The sequence below is a fragment of the Pholcus phalangioides genome, unplaced genomic scaffold (assembly GCF_987345545.1).
Source record: "Pholcus phalangioides strain wild (caught in Gottingen) unplaced genomic scaffold, Ppha-v1.0 ptg000012l_1, whole genome shotgun sequence".
In the NCBI taxonomy this organism is placed as follows: Eukaryota; Metazoa; Arthropoda; class Arachnida; order Araneae; family Pholcidae; genus Pholcus; species Pholcus phalangioides.
Window position 1 is genome coordinate 21,314,757 of NW_028301605.1, and position 20,243 is coordinate 21,334,999.

General features: G+C 38.1%; 1 protein-coding gene across 3 annotated transcripts in view; it reads right to left on the minus strand.

The window, feature by feature from the left end:
• LOC149079865 (protein turtle-like) overlaps window positions 1–20,243 on the minus strand; it is a 669,110-nt gene that overhangs the window by 23,132 nt on the left and 625,735 nt on the right. For all 3 annotated transcript variants that reach the window (XM_089240371.1, XM_089240372.1, XM_089240373.1), the window contains 2 exons: window positions 15,177–15,512; window positions 254–364 (listed from right to left, as the gene is read on the minus strand). In XM_089240371.1, the coding sequence (XP_089096497.1) occupies window positions 254–364; window positions 15,177–15,512 (447 nt within the window). The remainder of the gene's footprint in view (window positions 1–253; window positions 365–15,176; window positions 15,513–20,243) is intronic.

A 20,243-nucleotide genomic window follows, 5' to 3' on the forward strand; every position in this document is an offset into this window, starting at 1 on the left:
ATCGTGTCTTTTTTTTGTTATTTCCATCCAACGATACAATGGGTGTTTAGGGTTACTTCCAGGGTTACTTTACAGTGAAAGGGGCTCAATTCTATGTTAACTCGTTCTGAAAACACAATTCATTTGTGCCCCTGGACTTCATTACGAAAATTATTTCCCTTAATGTGATCTTTCATGATTGATTCTCATTTGGAAGGCAGGTACTGGATCATCCTGTATAAAACAAATTTCAAACAATCAGTGAAATATTTACCGCCGATTGCCTCACAAGTCAGCTTGAGTGCATCGCCTTCGTTATAAGGACCAATCAAACCTTTTATTTGCAGGTTCTCTTCGTCTAATATCACCGGTTCTCCTGGAGGCACTGTGCAAATTAAAAGATATATATATGTTATACAGTGATGAACAGGAGTTCCCATAATTTCGTAAATAGTTTAAAATTTTATTTTAAAAAAATTGAATGAATTTGTAAATTTGAGTGTAATTTGCGAAAAAAAAAATTCACGAAGGGAAACTTTTTTTTGGTAGACGGAAAAAATTAGCTGAAATTTTAGTCAATAGAATGCGCTGCGCGAAAGCAAATACCTAAATATGGGAATCAGAATACTATAAAATGCAGGATGTTCGATTTACAGATCATTCCTGCATTTTCTTGTTTCTGGTGCTAACATAATGTTTCACATTGGATGTTGACATTGGTGGATGTTAGGGAAATCTGTCAACTCTTGGTGAAGTTGTTTTACCTCAGCCACGACTCAAACCAGCTGAAGCTTTTCAACTTTGAACGTTTCAGGCACAGAAGTCATTGAAATAAGTTTCAAGTTCAATCACTCCAGACTTGCTTCTTGCAGTGTCCTCTATCGACAAAACTTTGAAATATTTTATTCCAACCACCCCCAAAAAAGTTCTTTCGTGTATAAGTTTTACCCAAACCGCATTCAAATATACAAATTTTTGCAATGTTATGAATTTTTTTGATTGTTCATGAATTTATGAGACACCCTGTACATATTAAATTTTTTGAAGATGATCTGGTCAGTTGCAACATTGTAGCAGCAATATAAGACTCAATTTCAAACCCTCAAATATTGTGTTTTCGGATCACATTACGTTTTTCACTGTACAAGATGACATCATTTTTTCCCTTTTAGTGATAGAGACTGACGATTAAACAGCGAATAGTGCATAATATACGAGCACAATACCGGCAACACACATGATTTCAGATTCTAAACTGACATCAGACTTTTTCCAAACATTTGCAAACTTGAAGCCAAAATCTTATCAAAAAGTAGCCAAATACCATATACAGAAAAGTTGATAAAATATATACAGTCGAATCATATTTTAACGAATGTCGTTATAGCGAACAAAATATCTCGTTTTAACAAACACTTTTGTAATCCACCAAATGAGTTTACATAGGAACAATGCGAAAACCTGAAGTTTCTTTATAACGAAATTTCATTATAACAAAGTGATTTCTGGAGTTTTCTTGAACTCTCGTGGAATTCGTTATAATGGGATCCGACAGTATTAAAACTTTTCCTTCGACCTAGTAACCGTAACTTGAACCAAAATCGCAATTACTAATGTCCATACAAAGGTTTTATTCTAACGGAAAGAACGAATGATAAAATTGGTGTCCGCGACCTTATTTGAGGGTGACTGTTAAACGGGGTTCGAAATACACTATTTTAACAGGTCTTTTGCATGGGAAATTTTTATTTTGCCATATAACAGGGTAGACCGCATCTGAGGATGTTTTACTGTACAAAACACCATTAAACAGTAAAAGAAAAGACCGAAGGACGTAAATATATCGAACTATTCAGTGATGATTAGTGATAATAATCACGTATTCATTATTTTTCATAAGCCCCCTCAGCTTTATTAAATCCATTCACTTTCTTTTGTGTGTGGGTTAACATCTACCTTTAATATACCGGATGCACCAGCTCCATCGCCTCCATCACCGCGAGCAACTCTCCCATGTTGTGAAAATTGAAATCAGATAATCACCCTCTTTTATGCACTTAGTGGTAGTTATTTAATACTTAACTCACTTTGTTTCGGGACCATTAACATGCATCAGATTGTGGGGGGGGGGGGGGAGGGGCACAGCGATGAATAGTTAAAGAGAGGCGGAAAAACAAAGAAAAGAAAAAATTTTGGTTAATTTCTTCTCTTTTGAATTTACATTAAGCCTGCTTTTAATTTTTCGGTAATTACCATTTCATGTTATAACAGAAAAAAAAAAGAAGGAATTATTTCTTTTATATTTTCAATTTTTGTGCTTGAAAGGAAATTATTCTAATTTTTTTTAGAGTGTATTCTGTATATATATATATTCTGTGGGAAAATTGTTTGAAGAAAAATTACTCTGATGCAAATAGACGCTACTAATGGCAAGTTTCCTGTGCGGCAGCTATAAGTGAACAAAAGAAAAATTAGTTTCATTAGCTAATCAGAACGAGTTTTGTATATAAATGCGCAATTTTTGTTGTTGTTTTTTTTTTTAAATTTTGTTTTCTTGTATTCCATGATTACATACGGAACATTACAAAAAAAAAAATAATAATAATAATTCATCTGCTGATCACCTAAATGTGAGGAGCCTGATGACTTTTTCAATTGTGATGAAATGCAGTAAAATCATAATGAATAGAATCCGGGACATTTTGCTCACTCATTTCTTCTTATTTGTGTTGGGTATAATGGTACGTAATTGCTTCAATTGTTTAGTTCCGTATTTTATGAAATTTTTCTTGATGACGTTATCGCTGTTGTTATTTTTTTAATGCAATTTTATAGTTATTATTATTATTATTTTTGTTTCTGGGAAGGAGAAAAAACAAAACAAAAAGAACTCGAAGCATTTGGTTTTAATGGTTATTAGTTTTCTGATTACTCTACTGTGTATTCCATGCGTTAAAGATTTTTAAGAAATGTGAAAGGAAAAGTTTATATATATATTTTTTTTTGGTAACTGTTTTTGGGGCATTTGGAAAAATTTCCAATGAATTGGATGGTTTTCAGTATTTTCGGAGTTTTGGTTATTGATTCACCGAAAAGTTACAGGATACTCAGTGTGAAGGGAAAGAGGCCAGATTGATGCTTATGTCGACCATGTGAAATATGTTTATGTTGTTATATGTCAAATATCTTGACGTTATGCGGTAAATGGACTGATCACATCCGAAATTTTGAAAAAGGCAAGAGGCGGAAGCAAACGTGACAAAGCTTAAGCATTTTCTAGACAAATCCGATATAAAGAGAGGGTTTTAGTTCACAAATTTAAACACCTGTTTTAAGACACATGCAAGAAAAGAACGGAATCGGGCCGCAAGGACTTGAGGCGTTTCTTGGATCACATTGCAGAAGACCATCTTTTTGACCACTTTGCAGAAGACCAGACATGATATATTTTGGGCAGACCGAATGAGAAATTAATTTGGCCGCTGCAAATGGAGGACTTTTTCGGGACATATCGCAGAGGAATTCTTTTAAGACACATTGCAGGATAACTATTTCAGGACACATTGCACGATAAATATATTAGGACACAATGCAGGATAACTATATTAGGACACATTGCAGGATAACTATATTAGGACACATTGCAGGATAACTATATTAGGACACATTGCAGGATAACTATATTAGGACACATTGCAGGATAACTATATTAGGACACATTGCAGGATAACTATATTAGGACACATTGCAGGATAACTATATTAGGACACATTGCAGGATAACTATTTCGGAGATAGATAACTACTTTAGAGACACTATGCAAGAGAACTACTTTAGAGACACTTTGCAAGAGAACTACTTTAGAGACACTTTGCAAGAGAACTACTTTAGAGACACTTTGCAAGAGAACTACTTTAGAGACACTTTGCAAGAGAACTACTTTAGAGACACTTTGCAAGAGAACTACTTTAGAGACACTTTGCAAGAGAACTACTTTAGAGACACTTTGCAAGAGAACTACTTTAGAGACACTTTGCAAGAGAACTACTTTAGAGACACTTTGCAAGATAACTACTTTAGAGACACTTTGCAAGAGAACTACTTTAGAGACACTTTACAAGAGAACTACTTTAGAACCCACTGCAGAGGAGCTATTCAAATCGTTCCAAAGCAGAACTATTTTAATGCACATTGGAAGAAAACTAACGAATGTCACATTGCAGGAGAACTATTTTAATGCACATTGGAAGAAAACTAACGAATGTCACATTGCAGGAGAACTATTTTTGTACACATTGCAGGCGAACTACTTCAGAAGACCAATTTTGGCACACGTTGCAAGATAACTACTTCAGCAAAGATTGCGGGCGAACTATTTTTCGACACATTGTGGGAAAAAAATTTTCAGACAAATTGTGGAAGAACTAGTTTTGAGAGAAATATTTCACGATCCATTGTGGGAGAAATATTTCATGACATTGGAGAGCTAAAGTATATCACACTGCATGGGAACTATTTTAGGAAACATTGGAAGAAAACTCACCCATGTCACACTTAGGGCACATTGCAAGAGAATTGTTTTAGGAGACAATGCAGGAAAAATAGTTTAGAACATACTGCAACAGAAATCTTTTAAGACATATCGAAGGACTACTTCAAGTCACATTGCGGAAGATTTACTTTATGCCACTTTACAAGACAAATATTTTAGACCCCATTGCAAGAGAACTAGTTTGTGCCATAACGGTTGTGAACAGTTTTTTGCCATCATGCAAGAAAAATAGGAAGTTTCCGTACTTTTTTAAAATACGGTTAGATTTAAATTCCGAAGTTAAATTTCAAGTCAAATGAAACCTACAAAGTTTTTACTCCTAATCTTTGATGACAAAAAAACCATGCCGAATTAATCTACAGCACTGCTGAAAAGCTAGTTAGTTATTTATGAGGTTGATATGAGATGTCTGGGAAGCCAATAAAGTTTCTGTTCGTTGTTTCAGGCGCAACGCACTAATCCTGAATGCCGGTTATATACCAGAACAGAGTAACACACAAAATACAGAAATCAATAAGCGTGCAAGCAGAACGCATATGACAGCAGAAAAGAAATGGAAAGCACAAACGGAAAAGAAAAAGAAAAACTGTCACAAAGAGAAACATAGAAAAATATAAACGCGCGGTTGAAACAGAGGAAAATGGAACAGAAATATGAGGAACAAAAAGACGACAAAAAAGAAGACATGACACGAAAGAAAAGAAAACGAGACGAATAACATCAAAAAGTAATGTAGCTGGAGGGAAACTAACTAAAACCCAAACGAGGTACATATATGAGAGACAAGATATATGAAATCATATTCAAAGTTATAATATAAGTAGGTTTTCTGCGGGAAAATTGAATTTAAGAGCTTTGCGGGAAATCGAACGAACCCACGTCCTTTCACTTTCCGGGTGACTACAAAGGCAACGAATCTCTCAATTTTTCCTTGGAGCTCGTGTGCACTGAACGGGACCGCGCATGGTCGGTCGGACCTGATTCAGGCCAAGCTCACAGCTGCTGACGCTGCCACCAGACGGCGACTTATACAAGGATGACGTCACTCTCCGGTACCATACGAAGAAACCCCACCGTCGCCACAGTGGTGGTCGGCTGAAGTTGGTTTTCGGTTCCCAACTTCGAGTCGCGAATGCGAGCCGATCTCCCGTTAAAAAGTCTCGCCGCAGAGAGCAACAGGCCTAGAACATTACAATTATTCATTCATTACACTTAACTCGCTATGTGAGTTGAGAAAAACTCGTAGTTTAAAAAAAATTGATTGCAGTTGGCAGCACTGCACATGACAAGCATTACACGGAAACAAACTTCACGGAAGGTTCACTATACATACACACACACATATTGCAACATGTACCAATTCTTTACAAGTTCCGCAGAGGAATATGGACGAGGTGCATGTCTGTTTTAGTAGTAGTAGTGGTACCATACGAAGGTTTTTAACAACTGGCTGTTGCGAAGATGAATTTTTTTTTGGAAAGAGAGAAAATTCAATGCCTTTGCGGGGAATCGAACCCACGTCCTTTCACTTTCCGGCTCCCGTTAAGCGCACAAAAGCTCCAAGGGAAGATTTAGAGATTCGTTGCCTTTGTAATCTTAAAGTATCATAAGGATTTTAACAGCTTGCTGATGCGAAGATATATTAAGGAAGGAGAGAAAATATTCAACTGACGTTGCGAGGAATCGAACCCACGTCCTCTGACTTGACTCGGTGAGCGCACTAGACTGCAAATTCAACGAATATCTCAATCTTTCCTTTGAGCTGGGGTGGTGTGCACTGAACGGGACTGTACATGGACGGTCGGACCTAATTCAGGCCAAACCTCATAGTCGCTGACACTTCCACCAGGTAGCGACTTATCCGAGGATGACGTCATTCTCCGATATTCATACTGAGGTTTTTAACAGCTGGCCGATGCGAAGATATATTTAGGAAAGAGAGAGAAAATTAGACTGCCCCCTTGCGAGCAATATATCTCCGCGTCAGTCAGCTGTTAAAAATAATCGTATTGATAGTGTAGAATGATGTCGTCCTCGGGAAAAATACCATATTCGTTATGTTCTTTCCATAGAAAACGGAAGTAAATTCTCTGAATTATAGATTTTGAGGAACGAAATGACTAGGCCAGTGCTCTCGAATCGCCGGTCCGCGGGAATTTTCTACCAGCCTGATAACAATAGATCTATGTAGCCACAACACATTTTCGGGTTTAAAAAATAAGATGATGTCTCTAAAAATTGGTTTTTGTTTCTTTTTCTGCCTTTCAGACGGTCTGAAATATATCTCTAGTTGATTTTTTTTGGGGGGTGCTCAAATCACTTTTTCCTGTACATTTACATTTGCCGACTTGCAAATTATACCTCCTACAGCAGCGTTTCCTCAACCTTTCTGAACCCAAGGGCCTTGGAATGTACGGACCACTTGTGGCCCGTATTACGGGACATGTAACATGGTTGTTACAATTTTTTTACACACCAGATATTGAATTTATAATATTTACTAAGACCATGAATACATAGCGTTTTCATAATATATAAATTATATTATGACAATTACGATAATAATTATTCAAATAAAATCAATAATAAAATTTTTAAAATTAATTATTTTTTAAAATATTTACCATGGTATGTTCATTTCACATATTCTTCCATGTTAAACGTTTTTCCGCAATTTTTAATAACAGTTAGTGATTGTGCCTACTTCTGGCAACATTTTTGATGATAATTGGCAATGTCCCGTATTTTACCCTATTTAACATCCAAGCTTAACCGTATTTTTTTGAACGAAATATGGTAATTTGCTCTCACATTTCAATTTTTTTTTCTCTCGTGAAATACATTTTTGTTTATTGCGATTTTTAGTAGCCCTTCATTTCTCCCATCCTGAAGCAATTAGAAAATTGCATTTGAGGCAATAAATTGAATTTTTTTGACCAAGTTTTGTAATACCTCGTATTTATAGCATCTCGTAGGTTCGCGGTCCCCGAAATTTCCCACGCTGATGTATGTTGAACCCGTGTATATGAAGGCATAATTTTTATTTGAACCCATATATATTGGGGAAAAAAACTAACATCAATTACAAAGTTTGATTAATTTTTGATTCTGGTGTTGGAACTGATTTTTATTAGAATTAATTTTATCAAGTCTGCTTGCGGACCACCTATACCGTCTTCACGGTTCATAATTTGAGAAACTGTCCTGCGGTATTTATTTATGTTTTGCAAAAAGGTCTACAAGTTATTTATTCTATTTATTCTCGTCTTTTGCCATTCCACACCATTATTTTTTTATGTTTGCTGGTCCGTAAATTATTTCCCTCCCTTTTGCTGGTCCGTGAAATATATTCTACCTTTTCCACTAGTGTGCAAATAAGAATAGGTTGAATAACATTGGAGAAACACACTATAAATCTGTGTTAGGCCGGGATTACACTATAAATTTTTTATAAATGTTCTAATATAACACTTGGAAAATGCAACCAAGCGTATTAAGACTTTTTTTTTACTTAGAGTTGTTGGCCCATTCCACAAGACTCCACTGTACATTAAATTGATGCCACTGTACATTACGTTGATGTTAATGTTCATTACATTGATGTTAATGTTCATTACATTGATGTTAATGTTCATTACATTGATGTTAATGTTCATTACATTGATGTTAATGTTCATTACATTGATGTTAATGTTCATTACATTGATGTTAATGTTCATTACATTGATGTTAATGTTCATTACATTGATGTTAATGTTCATTACATTGATGTTAATGTTCATTACATGGACACCACTATACATTACGTTCACTCCACTTAAGACACTATGCATTCTTGTGAATCACGATAATATCTTAAAACTGCGGTATATGACCTGGTGACAATCTGGTTTCTCATGTAATTTCAATTTACCCCACAGTGTCTGGAAAGTTGAAGACCTCTGCCATATGTCATGATTTCCAACTAATCTTGAAATCGCATAGTGATGAAGGTCAAGACACGCATTACTGTGACCAGAAATTAATATTTTGTGACTAAAAGCCAAGCTACGGTAGTTTTTCAAAAGAGTCGGAATTTACTCGGTTTTCAAGTAATGCATTCTCATGGAACGCTGCTCTGAAACAATATGTTCGCGTCTTAGGCATTGTTCACTTTGCTACGTTGTTGAGAATGTATTTTTCCTTTGTTTCCTTTTGAACAGTTTATTTAAAGAATTATATTGTTGTTCTTCATAAATAAGAAGGTAGCAGGAATGGTTTTAGTCACAGATGATTTGGACGCAGAAGAGTGCGGTACTCGAAACAAAAGCAGGGATTATTCATTCAACGAACAGACAAGAGAAAACAAGGTGAGTAATGTTTCATGCCTTCATTTAAGCTTTTTTACCTGACGTCGACAAAACAAAGTAAAATATTAATGCCGAGGACTGCTTTCGTACTATCCCGAACCTAATCCTAATTCCGAGATTTCTCTACTAAAGCATCCCAATTAATGTAAATTGAGATGATAAATACCCAACAACTAAAGATAAATATTTTTTATATGATTTAGTAACGTTAATTTCTCGGATAATTAATTTTAAACGATTTAAATTTCGACCATCCCCACTACCCAACCCAAAAACACAAACGAACATCGTGGACGGGTGTTTATTTTGCTAGGGCTGCTTTCGATCTCTCTTATGGTGTCTATGTGGAGCGTGGGTTCTCGAAAGGAGCTGGCAGCTAGTCTTGGTGCATGATGTCATCCGAACGCGCCGTGTTACGACAAAGGTCTTTTGGTCTCTTTCGGTGTAATCCTTGTAATTGGTCACCGTGTCGCCAGCCTTTTTCCTGTTCGGGGATTGTGTACCATAGATGTCAACGCTTGCGCACTTCCTCCGATGTATCGAGGCTCTTCAGTGAGTTGAGCATAACATAGGGTAGAGTGTCTGTCACCCGACGACATCGAATATTTCGAACATGATGTTATTGTGAGGCAGTAATAAATGTCAAGTAACTCAAACAAATTTCAAACCTTCTCAACAACTAAAGATAAATATTTTTTGTATGATTTAGCAACGTTAATTTCTCGGATAATTAATTTTAAATTATTTATATTTCGACTATCCCCACTACCCAACCCAAAAACACAAACGAACATCGTGGACGGGTGTTTGGATGCTAGGGCAGCTTTCGATCTCTCTTATGGTGTCTATGTGGAGCGTGGGTTCTCGAACGAAGCTGGCAGCTAGTCTTGGTGCATGATGTCATCCGAACGCGTCGTGTTACGACAAACGTCTTTTGGTCTCTTTCGGTGTAATCCTTGTAATTGGTCACCGTGTCGCCAGCCTTTTTCCTGTTCGGGGATTGTGTACCATAGATGTCAACGCTTGCGCACTTCGTCCGAGGTATCGAGGCTCTTCAGTGAGTTGAGCATAACATAGGGTAGAGTGTCTGTCACCCGACGACATCGAATATTACGAACATGATGTTATTGTGAGGCAGTAATAGTTGTCAAGTAACTCAAACAAATTTCAAACCTTCTCAACAACTAAAGATAAAAATTGTTTATATGATTTAGTAACGTTAATTTCTCGGATAATTAATTTTAAATGATTTATATTTCGACCATCCCCACTACCCAACCCAAAAACACAAACGAACATCGTGGACGGGTGTTTATTTTGCTAGGGCTGCTTTCGATCTCTCTTATGGTGTCTATGTGGAGCGTGGGTTCTCGAAAGGAGCTGGCAGCTAGTCTTGGTGCATGATGTCATCCGAACGCGCCGTGTTACGACAAAGGTCTTTTGGTCTCTTTCGGTGTAATCCTTGTAATTGGTCACCGTGTCGCCAGCCTTTTTCCTGTTCGGGGATTGTGTACCATAGATGTCAACGCTTGCGCACTTCCTCCGATGTATCGAGGCTCTTCAGTGAGTTGAGCATAACATAGGGTAGAGTGTCTGTCACCCGACGACATCGAATATTTCGAACATGATGTTATTGTGAGGCAGTAATAAATGTCAAGTAACTCAAACAAATTTCAAACCTTCTCAACAACTAAAGATAAATATTTTTTGTATGATTTAGCAACGTTAATTTCTCGGATAATTAATTTTAAATTATTTATATTTCGACTATCCCCACTACCCAACCCAAAAACACAAACGAACATCGTGGACGGGTGTTTGGATGCTAGGGCAGCTTTCGATCTCTCTTATGGTGTCTATGTGGAGCGTGGGTTCTCGAACGAAGCTGGCAGCTAGTCTTGGTGCATGATGTCATCCGAACGCGTCGTGTTACGACAAACGTCTTTTGGTCTCTTTCGGTGTAATCCTTGTAATTGGTCACCGTGTCGCCAGCCTTTTTCCTGTTCGGGGATTGTGTACCATAGATGTCAACGCTTGCGCACTTCGTCCGAGGTATCGAGGCTCTTCAGTGAGTTGAGCATAACATAGGGTAGAGTGTCTGTCACCCGACGACATCGAATATTACGAACATGATGTTATTGTGAGGCAGTAATAGTTGTCAAGTAACTCAAACAAATTTCAAACCTTCTCAACAACTAAAGATAAAAATTGTTTATATGATTTAGTAACGTTAATTTCTCGGATAATTAATTTTAAATGATTTATATTTCGACCATCCCCACTACCCAACCCAAAAACACAAACGAACATCGTGGACGGGTGTTTATTTTGCTAGGGCTGCTTTCGATCTCTCTTATGGTGTCTATGTGGAGCGTGGGTTCTCGAAAGGAGCTGGCAGCTAGTCTTGGTGCATGATGTCATCCGAACGCGCCGTGTTACGACAAAGGTCTTTTGGTCTCTTTCGGTGTAATCCTTGTAATTGGTCACCGTGTCGCCAGCCTTTTTCCTGTTCGGGGATTGTGTACCATAGATGTCAACGCTTGCGCACTTCCTCCGATGTATCGAGGCTCTTCAGTGAGTTGAGCATAACATAGGGTAGAGTGTCTGTCACCCGACGACATCGAATATTTCGAACATGATGTTATTGTGAGGCAGTAATAAATGTCAAGTAACTCAAACAAATTTCAAACCTTCTCAACAACTAAAGATAAATATTTTTTGTATGATTTAGCAACGTTAATTTCTCGGATAATTAATTTTAAATTATTTATATTTCGACTATCCCCACTACCCAACCCAAAAACACAAACGAACATCGTGGACGGGTGTTTGGATGCTAGGGCAGCTTTCGATCTCTCTTATGGTGTCTATGTGGAGCGTGGGTTCTCGAACGAAGCTGGCAGCTAGTCTTGGTGCATGATGTCATCCGAACGCGTCGTGTTACGACAAACGTCTTTTGGTCTCTTTCGGTGTAATCCTTGTAATTGGTCACCGTGTCGCCAGCCTTTTTCCTGTTCGGGGATTGTGTACCATAGATGTCAACGCTTGCGCACTTCGTCCGAGGTATCGAGGCTCTTCAGTGAGTTGAGCATAACATAGGGTAGAGTGTCTGTCACCCGACGACATCGAATATTACGAACATGATGTTATTGTGAGGCAGTAATAGTTGTCAAGTAACTCAAACAAATTTCAAACCTTCTCAACAACTAAAGATAAAAATTGTTTATATGATTTAGTAACGTTAATTTCTCGGATAATTAATTTTAAATGATTTATATTTCGACCATCCCCACTACCCAACCCAAAAACACAAACGAACATCGTGGACGGGTGTTTATTTTGCTAGGGCTGCTTTCGATCTCTCTTATGGTGTCTATGTGGAGCGTGGGTTCTCGAAAGGAGCTGGCAGCTAGTCTTGGTGCATGATGTCATCCGAACGCGCCGTGTTACGACAAAGGTCTTTTGGTCTCTTTCGGTGTAATCCTTGTAATTGGTCACCGTGTCGCCAGCCTTTTTCCTGTTCGGGGATTGTGTACCATAGATGTCAACGCTTGCGCACTTCCTCCGATGTATCGAGGCTCTTCAGTGAGTTGAGCATAACATAGGGTAGAGTGTCTGTCACCCGACGACATCGAATATTTCGAACATGATGTTATTGTGAGGCAGTAATAAATGTCAAGTAACTCAAACAAATTTCAAACCTTCTCAACAACTAAAGATAAATATTTTTTGTATGATTTAGCAACGTTAATTTCTCGGATAATTAATTTTAAATTATTTATATTTCGACTATCCCCACTACCCAACCCAAAAACACAAACGAACATCGTGGACGGGTGTTTGGATGCTAGGGCAGCTTTCGATCTCTCTTATGGTGTCTATGTGGAGCGTGGGTTCTCGAACGAAGCTGGCAGCTAGTCTTGGTGCATGATGTCATCCGAACGCGTCGTGTTACGACAAACGTCTTTTGGTCTCTTTCGGTGTAATCCTTGTAATTGGTCACCGTGTCGCCAGCCTTTTTCCTGTTCGGGGATTGTGTACCATAGATGTCAACGCTTGCGCACTTCGTCCGAGGTATCGAGGCTCTTCAGTGAGTTGAGCATAACATAGGGTAGAGTGTCTGTTACCCGACGACATCGAATATTACGAACATGATGTTATTGTGAGGCAGTAATAGTTGTCAAGTAACTCAAACAAATTTCAAACCTTCTCAACAACTAAAGATAAAAATTGTTTATATGATTTAGTAACGTTAATTTCTCGGATAATTAATTTTAAATTATTTATATTTCGACCATCCCCACTACCCAACCCAAAAACACAAACGAACATCGTGGACGGGTGTTTGGATGCTAGGGCTGCTTTCGATCTCTCTTATGGTGTCTATGTGGAGCGTGGGTTCTCGAACGGAGCTGGCAGCTAGTCTTGGTGCATGATGTCATCCGAACGCGTCGTGTTACGACAAACGTCTTTTGGTCTCTTTCGGTGTAATCCTTGTAATTGGTCACCGTGTCGCCAGCCTTTTTCCTGTTCGGGGATTGTGTACCATAGATGTCAACGCTTGCGCACTTCCTCCGATGTATCGAGGCTCTTCAGTGAGTTGAGCATAACATAGGGTAGAGTGTCTGTCACCCGACGACATCGAATATTTCGAACATGATGTTATTGTGAGGCAGTAATAAATGTCAAGTAACTCAAACAAATTTCAAACCTTCTCAACAACTAAAGATAAATATTTTTTGTATGATTTAGCAACGTTAATTTCTCGGATAATTAATTTTAAATTATTTATATTTCGACTATCCCCACTACCCAACCCAAAAACACAAACGAACATCGTGGACGGGTGTTTGGATGCTAGGGCTGCTTTCGATCTCTCTTATGGTGTCTATGTAGAGCGTGGGTTCTCGAACGAAGCTGGCAGCTAGTCTTGGTGCATGATGTCATCCGAACGCGTCGTGTTACGACAAACGTCTTTTGGTCTCTTTCGGTGTAATCCTTGTAATTGGTCACCGTGTCGCCAGCCTTTTTCCTGTTCGGGGATTGTGTACCATAGATGTCAACGCTTGCGCACTTCGTCCGAGGTATCGAGGCTCTTCAGTGAGTTGAGCATAACATAGGGTAGAGTGTCTGTCACCCGACGACATCGAATATTACGAACATGATGTTATTGTGAGGCAGTAATAGTTGTCAAGTAACTCAAACAAATTTCAAACCTTCTCAACAACTAAAGATAAAAATTGTTTATATGATTTAGTAACGTTAATTTCTCGGATAATTAATTTTAAATGATTTATATTTCGACCATCCCCACTACCCAACCCAAAAACACAAACGAACATCGTGGACGGGTGTTTGGATGCTAGGGCTGCTTTCGATCTCTCTTATGGTGTCTATGTGGAGCGTGGGTTCTCGAAAGGAGCTGGCAGCTAGTCTTGGTGCATGATGTCATCCGAACGCGTCGTGTTACGACAAAGGTCTTTTGGTCTCTTTCGGTGTAATCCTTGTAATTGGTCACCGTGTCACCAGCCTTTTTCCTGTTCGGGGATTGTGTACCATAGATGTCAACGCTTGAGCACTTCCTCCGAGGTATCGAGGCTCTTCAGTGAGTTGAGCATAACATAGGGTAGAGTGTCTGTCACCCGACGACATCAAATATTTCGAACATGATGTTATTGTGAGGCAGTAATAGTTGCCAAGTAACTCAAACAAATTTCCAACTATTTCGACCATCCCCCCTTCACAAGGCAAAAACATATCGTGGATGGGTATTTGAATGTTAGTGACGCTTTCGGTCTCTCTGAAGGTGTCGCACGTGGATTGTGGTTTCTCGAAGGTAGCTGGCAGCTAGTTTGTTTGCATGGTGTGATGGAAACATGTTTCCTAATTTGATGTTGTTGGACATCGTATATTTGGAACAGTTTTTTCTTTAGGTAATAAAAATTGTCAAGTTACTCAATTAAATATTTAGTCTTCTCAATATTGAAATATTAAATTACTTGAATGTTGAAATTTCCTTAATTTCTTGGGGATAAATCACTTTACAATTTTCAGTTGATACCGATCTGTTGTCAGTGTTTTAGGAGTGACTATTGGTCATTTCATTGTTATATTGATTAGATGTTGGTATGTTCGGACTCAGAAGTACCTGAAATACTTAGGTCATAAAACAATAGAGCTTTGAACTTTGATTGAATCCTCAAATAATATGTTATCTTCGTCAGATACTCTGGTAAATGATAGACTTTTCTTGGGTGTGGAGAGAGATGTATTAGAATAAAGAACGAATTACTCACCAATGACTTTGAGCGTGATGACCGTGTTGACGGTCCGAGCCTTGCGGAAGTCAACTCGGCATCTGTATTCTCCCGCGTCGTCTTCCTGTACAGGATCGATCTGCAGGAACGCTGGTCTGTTGATCATGTTGAAAAAAGCTCTTCCTTCGAGTTGGGCACTCGCCGATTGCCTCGCCTGCTCCACGGTCCCTCTCCGAGAGTCTAACGTGTAAATTGGTGCGGGATCTTCTCCTTTGTACCATAAGATCAGGACTACGGAATCGTCAGCCGTCGGGGGAGATATGTCACAAGGTAGAGCAACTTTACCCCGGACAACTGCCGTGTACAATATCGTTGCTACAAATAGAAGAAATAAATTAAATCAATTAATTTTTATTGTGATAAAATAATCATATAGCTGTAATCATATACACTCAGGATCATTTGAATTAATGACAATTGGCTGCGTGCAAAAGAAAAATTGTGGGCTGTGGGAGTATAGTGATTTATTCGGACATGATATAACCAGCGCTCCTGCAGTGGAAGGTGCTCGGCTTATGGGGAGAGTAACATTTGAACTCATTGTGGGAAAGACAAAAAATCCAAATGCATTTGATCGTGGCTAAATCGTGAGCAAGCATCCGGCATATCCATCTGATGAGACTTGCAGACTCTGGAATTTTCACACCCCTTAAATGTCAAGTGTCTATCACGTTGAGGGCATCATGTCTTGTGAAAGAATCCTTGTCAGAGCCAATTGCCATAGAGAATAGCAACTAGATGAGCCGGGTCGACATCGACATGCTCGCGTCGTTACAGAGGATATACAGACCACTGTATAACAAATCAGTAAGCTATTCTACGCTGGTGTTCCGAAATTTGTATGCAGCGACAACATCCAGAATCATTTCCCCGATATGGGTTGCAGAAGCCATCGGTAAACGGCATCTAATCCCAAATTCTGATTCAGTTGCTCTTGAGTGTGAAAATTTCGATCAAAAATTGTTTAAATAATTTTTTTTTGCAGACATTATATGATATAATTCATAAATGTTGCAGTAAATTAGTCATGAAAAGTCAACGTATTGCCATTAACCGCTAATAATTTCATTAAATTTTTATTTTATGTTTCTTTTTTGACGTCATGAAGGGTATCATTTCCTAAAGGTGAAGGGTAAAAAAAAAATTCTAATCAGAAAGCAGTTTTCTCTTAGTTTCCAGCTGAGGGGAAGAAAACGTTCAGATTCTTTATGATCTTTTACGAAACAGGTGCACAAATTTCCAGGTACTGTCTATCGGAAATGTGATTTCGCTGTCTATTCCATGTATTATTTTTCTTTATCCTCCGATATCGTGACTAGAGCCTGTACCCGTGAGCGAAAATCACGCAAGACCCAAAAGGAAAATGACCCACACCTTGCCTTTAAAAGAGAACGAGGAATAAAAAATAGGAGAAAACACACACCATTCGTTGAATCTTGGAAGTTTTCAGCCATTTCCTACTTACATCGAAGGGAAATGTAATATCATTTCACAAGAGTCTGTTATAGACATCGAATATTTCTCTCTAGTTTTCTTTATAATAGGGCTTTGAACGACTGGCAGATATAGTAGAAGAGAGAGAATAAAAACTGATATTACTATATATTTTTACTCCGATTTCTACTCGTTTCCTTTTCTAGAGTGAACATCATTTCGGTCTTACAATATTTGATTCATAGCTGTTATCTATTACTTATTGCGGAAATTATCCTCTGGATATTATATGCTGCTCAGAGAGAAATTACAGTAATTCTTTCACCTGCATTTATCTTAAATATTTCATCAGTATGATAAATTTCTCCGGGGTACGCAAATTATTTCCCTATTTATTTTTTTGCAGATCCGCAAATTATTTCCCCCATAAATTTATTCAATGCCAGTACGTGAATTGTGTCTACTTTCCATTCATATATTCTTAGTGCTCAAACTATTGCTTCTATTAACATATTTTCAAATGTATTTATTTTTTGCCGCTCCGCAAAATATCTCACCTTTTCAATTATTATTTGCTAGTATTCAAATTATTTAGCCCATTTACTTTTTCGCTGGTCTGCCAATTATTTCTCCTAACGAATTAATTTTTGCCAGCCCACAAATAATTTCTCCTAATTACAGTATTTAATTTGTTGGTAATGCACATAACATTACTCCTTTTCACTGTGTATATTTTTTGATTCTCCACACATAATAATTCCTATACCCGTAAATAATTTCTATTTAGGGGCCGTTCAAGTATTACGTAAGAAAATGTTTAGCCATTTTTGAGCCCCCCTCCCTGTCAGCAAAATTTCGTCATCAGCTCTGCCCCTCTGAATCCTAACTCATATTTTCATAAGGGGTGGTTGATTACGTAAGCATTATCCAAACCCCCCTTCCCCCTTGTCATCAAAAGTCAGCGAATCAGAAACCCCCCTTCCCCCCCCCCCCGCAACCGTTTTGCCTCCTCCCCCAGAGGTACAACCATGTTTCTTATTTACTTGAATTTTTGCCTGTGTGTCCTCAAAAATTATTTCTCCATTTTAATTATATCGTCCAAGTCCGCAAATTATTTTTCCCGTTTATCTATTTTTTTGCCATACAACGAATTAGTTCCCCCATCCTCAAATCATATCTCCTACTCATTTATTTTTCTGCCGGTCAGCATATTATTTCCCCCAATTATTAAAATTTTTTTTTTCCGTTGCTCAAAATATTTCTGCAATTTGCTTATTTCTTTCCAGTCCGCAAATTATTGCTCCCATTTTCGCTGGTTTGAAAAGTTTTCATTTTCTTTCACCGGTCCGCAATAGCAAAATGGTAGAAGAACATTGCTACTGTATCTATTAACGATAAGAATACCATGGAATGAATATCTAGGGCACTGGTTGCTAAATAATTTTGGTCGTGGTTCCCCAGGAAATATTCATGTCTGTCATGGACTATCATTTATAGCCAACAGAAATTGTAGCCATCTGACAGCGAGAATGTTCTCGAATAATGTAGTTCATTTAATAGAGCACTGGTAAATGTGCTGCGATAGCAATAACCATCTACTGGACTGCGAAAGAACCAAAACAACGTTTTATATTTTTATCGAGATATTACGCCAATACGGCATCTAGAAGCATGATACACGCATCGAAATTCAATTTCGTGGAAGAATGAAACTACTCTCCTGCGGGTTTTAGGTAATTTTTTATCAACGTTACAGCTTGGCTTTAGCTCGTTAATTCGATTAAAACTATTTTTAAAACTATTTTTCTTAAAATGACATTATTATTATTTTTTTTTATAATTTTACAATTAGGGGATAGACCTCCAGTATAAAAAAAAAACATTATTCACTCACAGTTAGAAAAATTGATGGCAGATGGCAGCACTATACATAAAAGCATTACTCAGAAACAGACTTCACGTTAGGCTCACAACATTTACATGCGCATTCCGGCATGTACCAGTTCGTTAGAAATTCCGTGGAGGAATGTGTATGGGAAGCATGCACCTTCTAATTATTAGTAATAGTAGTAAAAAAAGCCGTGGACCACCGCTGTGATCCAGAGAGTAAATCCTAGTTTACTTTGGATCAATTCTCTTTGGTACGGAGTAACTCCCATCTCCCGTATGCGTCACACAAGCTTACAAATCACGTACGAACAACTAACTAATGTGAACTTTTTTTGTGCTTTTAACGTACACGGTAAACATGATTCTACTTTTTTTCATGTATTTCTCAATCATGAAGATATTCAGAAAACGACTCTATACGTATAATAAGTAGGGGGAGGGGGGGGGGGAGAAAAACGAGTAACGTTTTCGGATAGGAATGCCCCGAGGAACGACGAGCAGCTTGAATTCCAAAGGGAGACGCCGATTATGTCACAACGCACTCATTCCAGCGTGATACGGAATCATTTAGTCTCGACAGCAGCAGCAGCAGGAAAATATCGAAATGAACAAGGGGAGGAGAAGGAAGAAGAGAGTGGGAGAGTATCTGCGAGACAGAGAGTATCATTGAATCGACGTTAACTGGATCTCCCCCTGTACTCTCCAGTACTCGTTCAGACTAATTGGATTCCGTGCCAGGAATCCTTCCCACCGACGCTCCTCCCTCGATTCGTGAAAGTCTAAATTGCAACTGAGACTTAATTCTCTATCTCTCCCGTTCTCCTTCCATCTTCTCCGGGAGAAACACCAGGTATTGAAAGCAGGAAATGATATGCCGGGAGAAGCCAAGTAATTATTTATAATATACTCGAAGAGTAGTCTCTATAGAGACATTGTGCAGTCTCTCGCACGCACGCACGCATACTCTCCGTCCGACCAGTCATCTGCGACAGAAATCTTCGCGGAAAGGCAAGATTTTCTCTGGCGGAAAATAATGTGATTACGAAGACAATCATATCGTCTTACTTCCACTTGTGTAAAATACGGAAATTGGTACACACACACGCGGATATGTATACTTGCAAACACACACACGCGCGCACACATACACATTCATACTTGCGAATGTATCCGAAAACCATCGAGTCTGACTTCCCTAGAGATGAATATTATAATAGCGAAGAGATTGGTCGTGTTTTCAAGTTCTGGAGTAAAACAAAGTCGCTGCAGCTTAACATTTAATATTTACTTTCATAATTATTTAATTTCCCGAAATTTATGATACTCACGTGGGGCTTAACCGTAACCCATCAGAGTAAGATTGTTTGGAGAACGAACTTGTGTTGAGTTCCAAGATTCGGAAGATTTTGAAATAATTCAAATTGTTATTATTGAAATGTGTATGAAGTAGTGGTAATAATGTTTGTTAAAACTTAAACCGTAAGTATATACATATATATTTGTTACGGTTAAAGCCCGAAGACTGGTATAACCTAGGTTTCACCGAGGCGAGTTGATAAAAGCCCGAAATCGAACTTTTACCAAGTCAAATCCCATTTCTGATGACTTTGCGACTTTTTAGCTCCTGTCGCATAATAATTAGTTAATAGTTATAATTAAGTGATAACTATATTATTTAATAATTACAATTAATTAAATATTACAGTATTTGATAACTGCGAT